This window comes from Peromyscus eremicus, chromosome 19 (assembly GCF_949786415.1).
Source record: "Peromyscus eremicus chromosome 19, PerEre_H2_v1, whole genome shotgun sequence".
Taxonomy (NCBI): Eukaryota; Metazoa; Chordata; class Mammalia; order Rodentia; family Cricetidae; genus Peromyscus; species Peromyscus eremicus.
Window position 1 is genome coordinate 13,635,565 of NC_081435.1, and position 14,219 is coordinate 13,649,783.

Consider the following 14,219-nt stretch of genomic DNA (forward strand, 5'->3'; position numbering starts at 1 on the left):
GTGCTCAAAACATTGTCAGTTTCAGGTCTTTGGCTTTTTCCCAAATGCCTTGCACATACTTTGTCTTATGTCAGCAATATGTATCAGTATCTTGAAAATTTTAAGGACGATGCTAGAGAAGTAACAACAGAAAGGGGTAATTTTGTCAAGTCTTTCCCTCTTCTGAAAAACCCATCAGGAAGAGTATCGTAAGGCTGGTGCAGTGCAAGATGGAAAGCTGATCAACTCAAGAAGCCTGTTATCTCTGCACTCTGAACAGTGAGACAAAAGGATGAGGCATTCCTGGTCAGTTTGAGCTTCATGATGGGACCCCATCTCAAAAATACTGTGGAGAAAAAGTCAATTCAAAGACCTAATGGTTTGGAGAAATAACATACCTTACCAAAATCAAATCTATGTAAAAGCATAGAAAAATAATTCTTATAAGGATACAAAAAATGCTGTCTTGGACATTTATAGGTGAGTATGTACTAACTAATAAAAATAATAAACTAAATGTCTAATGTAGACGTTAAGTAGATGTCAGAAAAGGGAGAAATACCATAGAGCTCTTACATAGATCAGAAGGAAATGTAATGGTTGTTTGCCAAGGGCTTTATGTATGTGTTAGTCACTTAGTACAAATCATATTTTACACATAGGAAATGGAGGCTATCATAGCTAAAAGGTCAGAATTTTCACTCAGAATTCTATTCTGGAAGCACTTTACTACTATTCATGAAAAAGTTCCATTACCATTTAAATCACAGATGTGTCAGTGAACAATACATATATGTCCAGTCTTACAAGTTATAGTCATACTGGAATAGGAGGGAAGGTGGTATTTGTTTTCCATATAAAATTAACAAGGATTCGAGCAAATTAGGACTCTCTTGCTGCTAACGGTCTGTGAATACATATCTCTGGCCAGAAGCCTTAAGCACTGCCTTGGACTTTGACATTCTACCCAGAAATACACGTAAGAAACCATGAATATGCATCCTTACAAGCTGTTAAAACATGTTAAACATTCATGATATATTAAATATACAATATATACAACATGATCCTGTGTAAAACATTATGCATTAAAAATAATGGAAATACACAATGTCAAGATGTTATACTGGTTACTCCTGGGTGATGAAGTTACAGGTAGTGTGCTGTTTTTGTATTTCAAGTTTTACTGCAAAATCTAATACTGTTTGTAGAGGAAGGGGCAGGAGAATATAGTTCAGTTGTAAAGCATAAGTTTACCATGTTTAAGGCTCAAGCTTAATCCCTAGGTTCCCCAGCCCTAGACAGAGCAGGTAGTGAACAAAGGCCCAAAATAGGTGTGGAAATAAGCCCTTGCCTTCTAGGACATCCCTGTCTCAAGTCTTAACTAACTTAACTCTAGTCTTTCATTGTTGATGAAATCAATGCAGACATACCTACTTTATAGTTTTAGAAGAATCCCCTTCAAATTCTAAATTCCTGTGCAAGTGAACTGCATGAAGATTTGTGGCTGAGAACTTCTGTCATGAGTGCTTTTCCATGAATTCAGCAGGTGTAAACAAGTTGTTAGCTCACAGCTATCGGCTCACGTTAAAGGAGCTGAAGATGATCTTATGGTCAGTTTCAACAGCCTTTTCGGAGAGGAATAACTAATGTCCTTCTCTGCTCTGTGCTTTTCTTCCTCTTGCTCCAGTGGCAGTCTGAAGCAGTGCTTGCCTCGCATGGGTCTTAAATCAGCTTCATACCTTTCTTTCTCCCTCATTTCCACAGCCTGCAACTAACACTGAGAGAGGACTGAGTCTTTCAGTCATTTGACAGTGACCCAATAACCTACTTCTGTTTGTGAACAACTGAAGAGGAAAGTCCCATCTCTTGGGCCAGCCTAGGCTTTATATGAAACCCTGTCTCAAAATTACTCAAAACATGGGACTAGAGAGATGGCTCAGAGCAGATACTGCTTTTGTATGGGACCAGAGTTCCATTCCCAGCAACCACATTGAGTGATTTACTCCCTGTAGCTCCACTTCAGGGGGACCCAGTGCCCTCTTCTGGCCTCTAGGTATTTGCATTCACATGCACATAATTTAAAAGTAGTCATTCCCAAGGTCTTTCTCAGCACTTAGGATTGAGGAGGGAGGATATCTTGGTGGATTTAGTATATGTAGGAATTTAAAAGGTTCTTACTTTCATTCCAATGCTCCAGCAACTCAGCCTTAAAAGTCTGGCTGTCATAGCTTCCTGGTGCTGTTCATTTAACCCAGGAACTAGAAACGAAGTGTGCTACCTACCTTTTTTCCACACTCTTCCCACCCTCCAGCCCAACTCCACTCATGTTGTATTCCTTTACCTGAATGATTTAAAAGCAAAACTTTAAAATTTCAGTTTTATTACAATACATTCCATTACATACTGATACTAAGCAACTGGAGTGCATATTGAAGATATAAATATTAAAATTAGCAAAAAGATTTTTACCAAAAATATTAGGATTACAGAAAAACACTAATAGGAAGTAGTTCAGAAGTTAGTTTTGCTATGGGTAATAGGACTATTGATTTATACCTCTCAATACTCACAATTAGAAGAAGGGTTAAATGATATTTAAAACATTGATTCATTCACTTGTCATCTATAAGAAAAGGCAATTCACTGTCCATTTGAATTATCCCTTTAAATTAGAGCTTAAATGATAATTGTACAACCTTTGGAAGCGAAAACCACATCCAGTCCTACCTCCCCTATTCACAATAGCTATCGCCAATTCTGCATTTTCCTAAGTAAAAATTACCTTCAGCAATTGTGGGTTAACTAAAACTGCCACATTAAAATCAAGGAAGTTTTTGTAGAGTCTGAAAGATTGATTCATATGTACTTCCCTCAAGTGGCTTATCATCTGCAAACCCAATGCTGAGGGAGACTCCAGACCTCAGTGTCCTTCAGCTTCCAATTTATGCTGTTTCCTTGGTGTACATGTATGACTTTCCAAACACCAGGGTTTTCTATTACCATGCTAATTCTGAATACATCTAGATCATACAGGTCTTGTGACCTAAAACAAGGTGTCCAACTCAGGCTATTACAAACAGGAAAAGAAACCCACCTGGCTTCTGAACTGGGGTCAAAGAAAACTTCAGCAGGAATTGAAGTCAAGAAACAGGAATGTCTCCAGACCCTCTCTTCTCATCATGCCATGTATGTATGAAAAACTCTGCTTCTGTTCTGCCAATAGCCAGGCAATTTCTGTATCTTAGGTCTCAAATGAGATATCACACCCAGGAAATCTTTAGTTACCTCGTAGATCAGGTAAAGCATCTCTGAAATGTCTTCCAACAGAACACTGAATTTATCTGGCAATTATTGGCACACTCTTACCATAATAACTTGTCTAATAAATCTGTATATTCCATTAGCCCTTTATTTTGAGAGTGCAGTGAGCAAGTCTGTTCTTCCAGTAGCTAAGCCCAGGGGGTACCAAATAAGGGTGCACACTGCAACAGGAAACTCAGGGTGGAAAGAACTGGCAAGGGGGCAGAATGAGCTTCCATCCCTCAGATATTAAACTGATTCAGGACATGACATTTCATAGCCTCAATTCAACATTTCAGAGTTCAGTAACTCTTAAAACATGCCTACTCCCGTCAGACACAAACACTTTGCTGAACAGTGATCTTTGCCACCTTACAAGGAGATCTTGCAGGATCTGTGTCTCAGTCATGGACTTACATGAAGGTGCTCAAAGACAGTTCATCTGTAGTGAGGAATGGGATGAAGAGCAGATTGGTGTGAGTCCTCATTCAGAAATGGGTCAGTCTTTTTACCATTCTTCATAGACAAGATCTAAATATAGAAGCATTTTTGTGTGAATTTCTTTACAGAACTGAACTGGGCTAGAAAGACAAAAGTCCTGCAGTCAGGAAACTTCTATTTTTTTGTGGAGTCTAACCTTCAAAGTGAATTCCCTGCATTTCACAATAACACAACTCTTACCCACAGAGTTGAACTCTGGTGTGTGTTCTCTGATGCTGCATAAGGCCTGACCTGTGCCTAAATATTTTCCTACATTCATAACATCCATAAGGTTTTTCCCCAGAGTGGGTTCTCTGGTGCTGGGTGAGTGCTGAGCTTTGATTAAAGGATTTTTCACATTCATTACATTCATAAGGTTTCTCGCCAGTATGGATTCTTTGATGTTCCATAAGAACAGAACTTCTTCTAAAAGCCTTACCACATTCAGTACATTCATAGCCTTTGTCTCCACTGTGAATCTTCTTATGCTGAATAAGAGTAGAGCTCTGGCTGAAGGCTTTCCCACATTCATCACAACCATAAGGTTTCTCTCCAGTATGAATTCTCCTATGCCTAATAAGCCCTGAGCTGCCCCTGAAAGCTTTTCCACAGTCAGAACATTTGTAGGGTTTTTCACCACTGTGAATTCTCTGATGTCTAACAAGATCTGTTCTGAAACCAAAGGCTTTTCCACATTCTTTACATGCGTAAGGTCTCTCTCCAGTGTGACTTCTTTGATGTCTAATCAGCTTTGACCTATGGCAGAAAGCTTTCCCACAATCCAAGCATTCATAGAGCAGTTTCCCTGTGGGAGTTCTGGGCTGTGTAGTACCATGTAAGTTTAGACTGAGAAGTCCTTCCCCTTCATTACACTCCAAGGTGTTCTGTTCTGTGGAGGGTTTCTTGGTAAAGGCTGCCAGACTGAGATAGCTTTCCTGGGAGGAAAGTGGACTCGTTTCGTTGCTTGTATCACTTCCTCTTTGCTTCTCATTGATGTCCAGACAGCGCAGAGTTTCTTCAGCTGTCTGTACTGGAGAAGCTGCCCTAGGAAGTCTTCCTGGAGATGCCATGGCCACTGCTGGAACACATTCAACAATTTCTTGCTTTGCTGTCAATACTTTGTCAGCCACCATCTTGCTATCTAAAAATGTGAACAGGCTGTGTCATTTTTTCTCATGTTAAAAAAGTTACAGGAGGAACAACAAATAAACCAAAGGAAATGGGGAATGCTGGTTCTCGAGAGATGGCCTGGTGATTTAAGAGAGCATTCTCTTCTTGCAGAGGACCCTGGTTCAGTACCCAGTACCCACCTGGTTGCTCATAACCATCTCTAACTCCAGTTCCAGGAGATCCAACACCCTCTTCTGGTCTCTGTGGGGACCAGGCATGCAGGTAGTGCATATGGATACATGCAGGCAAACACTCATACACATTTAAAAAGGGGGAGGGGGTAGATACAGCCCAGTGACAGAGTGCTTGCAAACACAAAGCCCTGGCTTTGATCTCCAGGACTGGGAAAGGGATATGGGTGGGGAAATGACAACTAGCTTCCCAATATAGAAGAGTATAGGAAGAGTAAATGGACACCATTGGAGAGTAAATGGACAAAGAATGTAAGTATTGGAGACACTGAGTAATGACCAAGAAAACAATACTCAGAAGTGACAAACAGTATTACTAATCATAAACCAGAAAGGAAAGAGATGGTTCTAGATTAGATAATATGAGAAAGGAGAAGAGGTGATACAGAACCAGGAATAAGATGTCTTAAGAGTTGTAGATCAGCATTACATCTAACAAAGTAGAAGAGTACATGATACCATACAGTGTTTGGGGGATAAGTATTAGACACAGGGAGGTGGGCAGGAAAGAGCAAGATAGCATTTGCAAATTCTGGCAGGTTCCAAATAGGGCAAATATAAGCAGTAGAGAAAGACACAAAGCATTTAGAAAGAAATCCTCTGGGTTCCTTACTCATTCTGGGTCAGGTGGGAGTATTAGTAATTCACTGCACAAGTATAAATGCTCAAAATGGATACAACTGCCTAAAGGCAGATCCAGCCATCCTGCAGCATGCCCTTTTATTTCTAAATTTCTAGTATCTCTAAGCAGGAACTATTAGAGACAGTTAATATACATTGAATTATTTTAAGGGTAAAGTCTGAACTGTTAAATTATTTTTATTTCTTCAAAAATTCTCTAAAACTGCATTTTACTAATCAGGAAAGAGAAGCTTTCAAGAGCTGTGGGAAACTACAGGATTACTACTTGGTGGTCAAGATTAAAGATGATGGCTAACTTCACATTTTAAGGTCTTTCCCCAAGTTACCTGCATGTCTTTTTGGAATCAGAGCTGTAGTTGCACTGAGACAAAAAATAATTTAAAACTCATTTAATTCATCTTTGGAAAAGCAATGCTCTTACATAAAAATAAGTATTTCTAATATGCAAGTTTTACAACACCTTGAAAACAATACAGCATTATACTGAATGTCTAACAAAAGCTGAGAGCAAGCTGGCTTCCTGTTCTACCATTTCTTATGAGAAATTAGAGACAGCAAAGATAAGACCTGAACAATGAAATTTGTACTGTTCTTGGATTTCAGAAAGTTAAATCATTAGTTATAGTGACAACTTATTCAAGGTTGTGTTTATCTTTAAAAGTTATGGAAAATGGCTAGGTGGTGGCACACATCTTAAATCCCAGCACTCAGGAGACAAAGACAAGTAGATAGATCTTTGAGTTTGAGGCCAGTCTCGTCTACATACTGAGTTCCAAGCCAGCCAGGGTTACATACTGAAACCCTGTCTCAAAAAATATATATAAATAAAACGCCCAACAAAGCACTAGTATATAATAAAGGCATAAAAATAGTGCACTTGTTGGGCATAGTGGTGTACACTTTAATCCCAGTATTCAGGAAGCAGAGACAGGTGGATTTCTGTGAGTTCCAGGTCAGTCTGGTCTACGCAGTGAGTTCCAAGACAGCCAGAACAACATAGTGAGACCCTGTCTTGAAAACAAAACAACAAAAAAAATAAATAAGTACTACATGAAGTGAAATGGTGTAACCAGAGAAAGTTTGACCTTAGATGCATAAGTCAGAAAAACAAGATTTTTTTTTTCCTGTTCCCAAAAAGACAGCAGGCATAATGAACGGATAAGGAACACAGTAGCGTCATGTCCAAAAAGTACAGTCACATCCTAAGGTACTTAAGATAAGAGCTAGAGCTTCAACCTATAAAGGTAGTTAGAATCTGTCAGGACCTTAATAAAACTAAGCAGAGGGCCAGGTGTGGCATGCACCTTTTAATCCCAATACACTCAGGAGGCAGAGACACAGGCCTTGTCTACATATTGAGTATCAGGTTTGGGACAGTCAAGGCTATGTAGCAAGGCTGTCTGAAAAAAACAGTAATAGAGACAGAAAGGTAGGTGTGGGGGGGGAGGAGTAGATATATCTATAAAAGATTTAGACATTGTTATGGTTTTCATACTGTTTGTTCTCTAAGGCTTATCTTTTGGGCGCTTGGTCCCCAGTACAATCATGTAGCAACTGATGGAGCCTTTAAGAGGGCAGGCCTAGTAGGAGATCCCAATCAGCTGCAACACCCTCAAAAAGGATTGGGATGTTTCTCATGAAACTCGTTAGTTCTTGCAAGGATTGTTCTAAAAGCCTATCTCTGCTTCCTGCTTTTATGTGATCACATCTGTACTCTCATGACCAACATTATGGTAAGATGTTACAGAAAGGGCCCTCACCAGAAACGAGCCAATGAAAGTAACACAGCTTTAAACTTATAAATGCATGAGCTAATAAACCACTTTTTTCTTTATAGTGTTCATTATACTGATTACAGACTAATACAGATGCCGTGCCGTGGTGGCACACGCCTTTAATCCCAGCACTTGGGAGGCAGAGGCAGGTGGATCTGAGTTCAAGGCCAGCCTGGGCTACAGAGTGAGTTCCAGAACAGCCAAGGCTACACAGAGAAACCCTGTTTCGAAAAAATAAAAGAAAATCCTCAGCAAAACAAAACAAAAAAGCAAAAGAAAAACACCTCTAATACAGACATTTAGCTATTATTATCTATTAATAGATAGTTCCCTGTAAGGCAATATGATAAGATCATTTTTTAAATGTATTTTAATATGCTTACTGCTTAATACACAGGGTATTTAAGAGGGCAGTATCAGAGTAGGGAAGTAGAGAAAGGTTCAGTGGGTGTTTCTAAAGAAACCTCAGTAGATAACTGATATGATTCCTTTGGTGAACTGCCAAGGTTAGGCCTTCAGGCTTCTGTACCCTTAAACCTAATTATATCAACATACAATGAACAGATTTACCTCTTAAGGTGGACTCATACTAGCCAAACACTTGTAACTATACAGTATAACTTTAATAATAATGTATATTACATAGACTTGACTTAATATAGTTAAGCTTCCCGGGACTGTAACAAGATTGCGTGGTGAAAATGAAGTCAGAAGCAGTTAGATGTAACAACAGGTTAATAAACCTGATGTGGCTGCTGTCCATAGAGATGTTGTCAATAACTTAAAGTCCTCTTGGCTCTAACCCTTGGCACCTGTGATACTTTCAACTTATTGCCTCCTTATTTCAAATTTACCACTGTCCTATCTATAATACTTGCATTATGCTAGCACATACATTTTATCAGTTGAGAGAGTTGGAAGAACAGTGGAGAAGAAGACCTTTGTGTTCATTCCTACAGCATGCAGGACACCCAACAACACATGACCCAATAAATTTCAAAGAAATTGTCCACCTTGGCAGCTTCCCAGTAAATTTTATGCTAAGTTAAATTTTCTGGCAGGCTTTTAGTACTCTAAGGTGGCTTCTACTGAATCTAGCCTACTGAGCATTTCAAAGCACATCTCCACCTCCATCTGTGACAATATTGTCTCTAACAATATCATGATCTCAGCCCTAGCAGGAGCAGATGAAACATGGCACCTCTTGCATATGTGTTGTTCTGAGGACTTTCCACCTTAGCTCTGTACGTTCTAGAGTTTGACTTTTAGTGATACTATAGTGGTCAATGCCTTGCTACTTTTCTTCTTGAGACCATCATGTTATGCTGTCCAGGCTGGCCTGGAACATGCAGCCTCCTACCTCTCAGCCTTTCAAGTCAGTACTGGTGTTATAGGTGTATGCCACAACATCTAGCTTGCAGCTGACAATTTTGAATATTAAGTTTTCCCTTTTCCAAGTTATTATGAGACTTTAGTTACTGATACAATATTCTTGTCCCTCTTAGAAACTGCCTTGTTAGAATGACATAAATACTTTTAAAAAACAGTATCAGTCTTGGAATATGGTACTAGAAAGATCTTTTCTTTCTTTCTTTTTGGTTTTTTTTCGAGACAGGGTTTCTCTGTGTAACTGCCCTAGCTGTCCTGGAACTCACTTTGTAGACCAGACTGGCCATGAGCTCACAGAGATCAGCCTGCTTCTACCTTCCATGTGCTAGGATTAAAGGTGTGTGCCCCACCACCCAGCTTGCACCACCACCGCCTGGCACATTAGAAAATCTTATGAAAGACTTTCATTCTTAATCCAAGTTTAAAAAATCATATTGAAATTTCAGGTTGTAGGCTGAGCCCAAGTCAGTAGGATTTCCCACACTGCTTAGTGACAGTACAGGTGACAGTCATTAAGAAGGTCTTGGCACATTTGATAGTCCTTACCTCCTTCCTCAACCCTAAATGGTAGGGTTGCCTCATCTCGCTCCTGGAAAACCCGGGGCTCCTGGGGTTCACTCCTGCAATGGTTCTCCAGGGACTGCAGTGGGCTACTTGGAGACTTCTGTGTTCCCATGAGTGTCATTTCTTTGCAGATCACTTCATGGCCATGAGCTGTGTCCTAGAGTAACAAGTACCAGTACTGTGACTGAGGATATACAGGAGAAACACCCTACAGCAATGGACAAAAGAACCAGAAAACTCTTCGGATGACTAGAGAAAAAAGAAAAGCACTACAGACCCCCTGACTTGAATTAATGAGTGAATAATTCATTTACCAAGAGACAGGAAACTGGTTAAGTTCCCTGAGCACTGAGGCAATGCCACTCATAATGGCTTCTCTATTAGCCACAACAGATCAAAACCAACAAAAAACCTTACATCTTACCTGTTGTTTAGGTTCATCAAATTCTCTCTCCAGCTCCTCCAGCAGAGTAACAGCCTCCTCTCCGTTTCCAGGTCTGTGCTCTTGCACCCAGGCCTGCAGCTCCACAGGCAGGATGGCCACAAACTGCTCCAGCACCAGCAGCTCCACGATCTGCTCCTTGGAATGCTCCTCTGGCCTCAGCCACTGCTGGCAGAGCTTCTGCAGTTGGTTCAGAGCCTCCCGGGGCCCAGTGAAGTCAGAGTAGCCAAACTGTCTGAACTGCTGGCGGAAAACCTCCTGGCTCTGGAGGTTTCCCTGAAGACTGAAGTCCTGCCTCCAAACATTTTCTTCTTCAACTTTCACAACGCTGAGTCCATTTTGTCCTTTTGCAGCATGACAGGCCAAGGCTGTGGCCTCTCTGAACATCCTGGGCAAGACAATCTGAAAAGACTACCTAGCTGAGGCAGAGAGGAGGTGGATCCAAAGAGCCCCTGAGGTGGACAGTGCTCAGGTTACACAGGGAAAGCATGTGCTCAGAATGTATATACATGTTAATGAAGGATAGCCACCTGGGTATATACCACTGGGGGTTGGGGGACTGACCTGCAGAACTAAGGAACTCAGCTCACTGGTTACAGTGACTGTGTAGAAAACGGACTAAAAGGGAACTTCCATACAAATGATAATCTATAGATAATTCAAGACTGTTTTCAGAACATGCGACAAAATTTTAGTATAGCTAAAATCATGCGACCTTTAGTAATAACATTAGGGATAGCATTAGGGATGATAAAATAGTGCCCCATAAGGACAATTGTGTTTTTGTCCATGCTCCAAATGAGGCTTCTGAGCATCATAAGATAACACAGCTAATAAACAGCAGAGCTGGACTCTGCAAGTATTTAGCTCTGTCCTGCCATGGAGTCTCCCAAAGACGGGAACTCAAAATGTAACACTTGCTATGGGCTAGCCAGCTTACAAGAGCTATTTTATTGAGTCTCAGTGATACCACTGTGCAGTAAATGTCATCCCCATGTTTTACAGATGAAGAAGTCAGTCATCTTGAATTTGCCCAAGTCTCCAAACTGGTCAGGACCTAGGATTGCCTGATGCTCAGTCACTGGCTGTTTTTATTCCAGAATTGACTGCCCAGACCAGTCTTGGTTGTTCTTGCAAATTAGTGATGGCAAAATGTTTGGATGAGAGGGCCACAGGAAATGTCCATGAATGCACAAAGAAGGAGAGATTATTCCTGACTGTAAGTCACAACATAAAAAAGTCATGGCTTCCCTTCTTTCATTATTTCACAAATATTTAAAAAATTTAATGCGTGCTATACAGACTGCCAAGCAGAAGTCTCACATTAAAAGTTGTCTTCCCAGGGTCTCTTAGTTCAATGTGGGGGAAAAAAAACAGGTAAAAAGCATGATAAATCAAAAGAAGGTAAACACAAGAAAAAGACCACTGACTGACCAGAGAGAGAGGGACCAGAAGAGGCAGGGAGAGCTGCCTGTAGGAGAAATCTCAGGAACCTGGTCTGAGTGACACATGGCTGTGAGAGGACATGGCCCACTGAAGAAGTCGACGGTGGTTTAGGGACAACAGACTAATGGCTGTCACCTCCAGTTAGAGCTCAGTTAGCCATGGAGGATGGACCCTATGACAGATTCAGTCAGAATCTCTGGGAATATGGCTTTAGTAAATGCCCCAGGTATTTCTATGCACCCAGGTTTAAGAGTCTATGCCAGACCCTGGCACACTAATGGATGACAGTAAGAGAAAACAGAACAGAACTGAACAGCCATCCATGCCTCTTAAACACCTCCCAGACTCTTCAATTTTAGTACGAGAGAAATACTAAATAATTACTTTTGTTCTTACTAAATCAGTCAGGATTTAAGAAGTTTCAGGGCTACATAGTGATACCTTGTCTGGGGGGCGGGGGGGGGGGGGACGGGACGGAATGGAAGGACAAGATGGCACAGTAGACACTTGCCACCAAGCCAGATGACCTGGAACACAAAGAGTAAAGGAGAATCCTTGGATGTTTTCCTCTCATCTATACACACACACCTCAAATAAACTAAAATATAAACAAAGAGGGAAACAAATGATATGTGCCATGCCATCACATCCATTTATGGCGCATCACAGCATGTGCCAGGGCTGTACACTGATGTGTGTTCTTCACTTAGTGATCATGGGTCTGTTACATCTCTAGCTTTTCAATTCCAGTGTCATGATATTACTCAATTTTTAAAATTTCTTTTTCATGATCTATTTTTAATTTTATATATATATGTGTGTGTGTATGTGTGTGTGTCTATGTACGATCTATTTTTAATTATATATATGGATGTGCATCTACGTATGGGTTTGCACTCATGCACGCAGTGCCCACAGTGGCTAGAGACGGATACTTGACTCCCTGGAGCTGGAATTACAGGCAGTTGTGAGCCAGCCAACATAAATGCTAGAAACTGAACTCAGGTCCTCTGCAAGAGCAATATAAGCCCTGAGCCACCTCATCAGCCCTCACTCAATTTTATTATAAATACTGTGCCCGAACAACTTGTCTTTCAGGCTTGTGTGGCTGAGGGGAATTTATTCATAATCATAAAGAATTGTTTCTGCTCCTCCAGTTCCTTTCCAGTGCCTCCCATAAAATCAGTCCTAGCATTTCCTTTTACTGGCCCTCTCCACATCCCTCAAGACTTCCATACCCTCACTTTCTGCTAACATCCATCCTGATCTCTAGATCTAGGTGCCTACAGTTGCTCATTCTCATCATGAATTCTCTTGAAACTCTCAAAAGGACTTTAGATGCAGCATAAATCATATTATACCTCATAAAATATAAGATCATGAGGTAACCAATTCATGATTCTTGCCAGCTTAAACCTATATTCAGGCTGGGAGGTGGTGGTGCAAGCCTTTAATCCCAGCGCAGGAGGCAGAGGCAGGCAGATCTCTGTGAGTTCAAGGCCAGCCTGGTCTACAGAAGGAGTTCCAGGACAGCCAGGGCTATGCAGAAAAACTGTGTCTTTTAGGGAGTGAACGGGGGCTGTCTTCAGTTGACAGGAATATCCATCTGGCTGTGTGGTCAGTAACCAACACATCTCTAACAGTCCTCTCTAAGCCCTACTGGCTTATTTCCTCCCTCTAGAGTCTGCCCTTCCAAATCTAGCCATCACCCTATTTGACTATTCTGTGTCAAACCACACACCTTACCACCTGGTTTGCCCAAACTCCCTCAGTCCCCACCAGTTTGTTATCCACATTGAGGTCTTCGCAAATCGAAAAGATGATTATATTCCTCTGACCAACTTGTGCTCACAGCGGTGTTTAGGGTCAGCTATTGTTTTTGACTTTTGATACCTAATGTGATTGTAATGTGCTATCAAGACTGTTCTTGGGAGACAGGAGGGACGGCTTTGGGGTTAAGAGCACTGGCTGCTCCTCCAAAGGATCTGGAATCAAGTCCAGTACCTAATAGTAGATCCAGCTGACAGCAGTCTGTAACTTCAGTTCCAGAAGATCCAATGCCCACTTTTGGCTTCCAAGGGCTCTGCAGACACTTAGTACACAGAAGATGTACATGAATGAAAAATAAATGAATCTTAAAAAAAAAATGTTATGGGCCAGACTGGGTTTCCACAATGCATCACCCACTAGTTAGCAATCGATTCTGGCTGTCAGCTGGATCTACAATTAGTAAGAATGCTACATATGTTCCCTCCATGTGCCTCTGGCTCGGTTTTTTAAAACAAAAACCTCTCAGGAAGCCCTCTTTTAATGTACTCATCCCACTCACTCGGTATGCAAATGGGATGACTTCTAGCTTAGTCAGATGCACCTAAATCAGATCCCAATAACTCCATCTGTGACACAGTCCACAAAGGATCCTGAGATGTGTCAGTGTTGAGAACTCTCAGTCAAGGAGTTGTAAGAGATGAGGTTAAAGGGAACTGCATTTCCCTCAAAGCTCTTCACTTTTTGTCAAAAAACAAACAAACAAACAAACAAAACAAAAAAACACTTTCCTGGGTGGGGAGGGTTAGCTGGAGATGGTTCAGTGGTTAAGCACACTTACTGCTCTTACAGAGAACCCAGGTTCAGTTCCCAGCACCCATATAGTGGCTCACAACCACCTGTTAACTCCAGTTGCAGGGACTAGAATGCACATAAACGCACACAGACACACATAAATAAAATAAGTACATAAATTAATACACACACCTTAATGGAACTACTGGTCTTGTCCATGACTACACAACAAGCATTTCAAAGAAGCAATGGTCAACACTGTCGGGTACCTGATAC

At 41.1% G+C, this 14,219-nt stretch overlaps 1 protein-coding gene across 1 annotated transcript; it reads right to left on the reverse strand.

Moving 5' to 3' along the window:
- Positions 1-687: 687 nt before the first annotated feature.
- On the reverse strand, positions 688-11,443 carry Zscan30 (zinc finger and SCAN domain containing 30). Its single transcript, XM_059246537.1, has 3 exons — positions 9,918-11,443; positions 9,476-9,650; positions 688-4,903 (listed from the first exon to the last, which is right to left on the reverse strand). Exons 1-3 carry the CDS (start codon positions 10,320-10,322, stop codon positions 3,960-3,962), a joined length of 1,524 nt encoding a protein of 507 aa, XP_059102520.1. The 5' UTR covers positions 10,323-11,443; the 3' UTR covers positions 688-3,959.
- Positions 11,444-14,219: the final 2,776 nt, after the last annotated feature.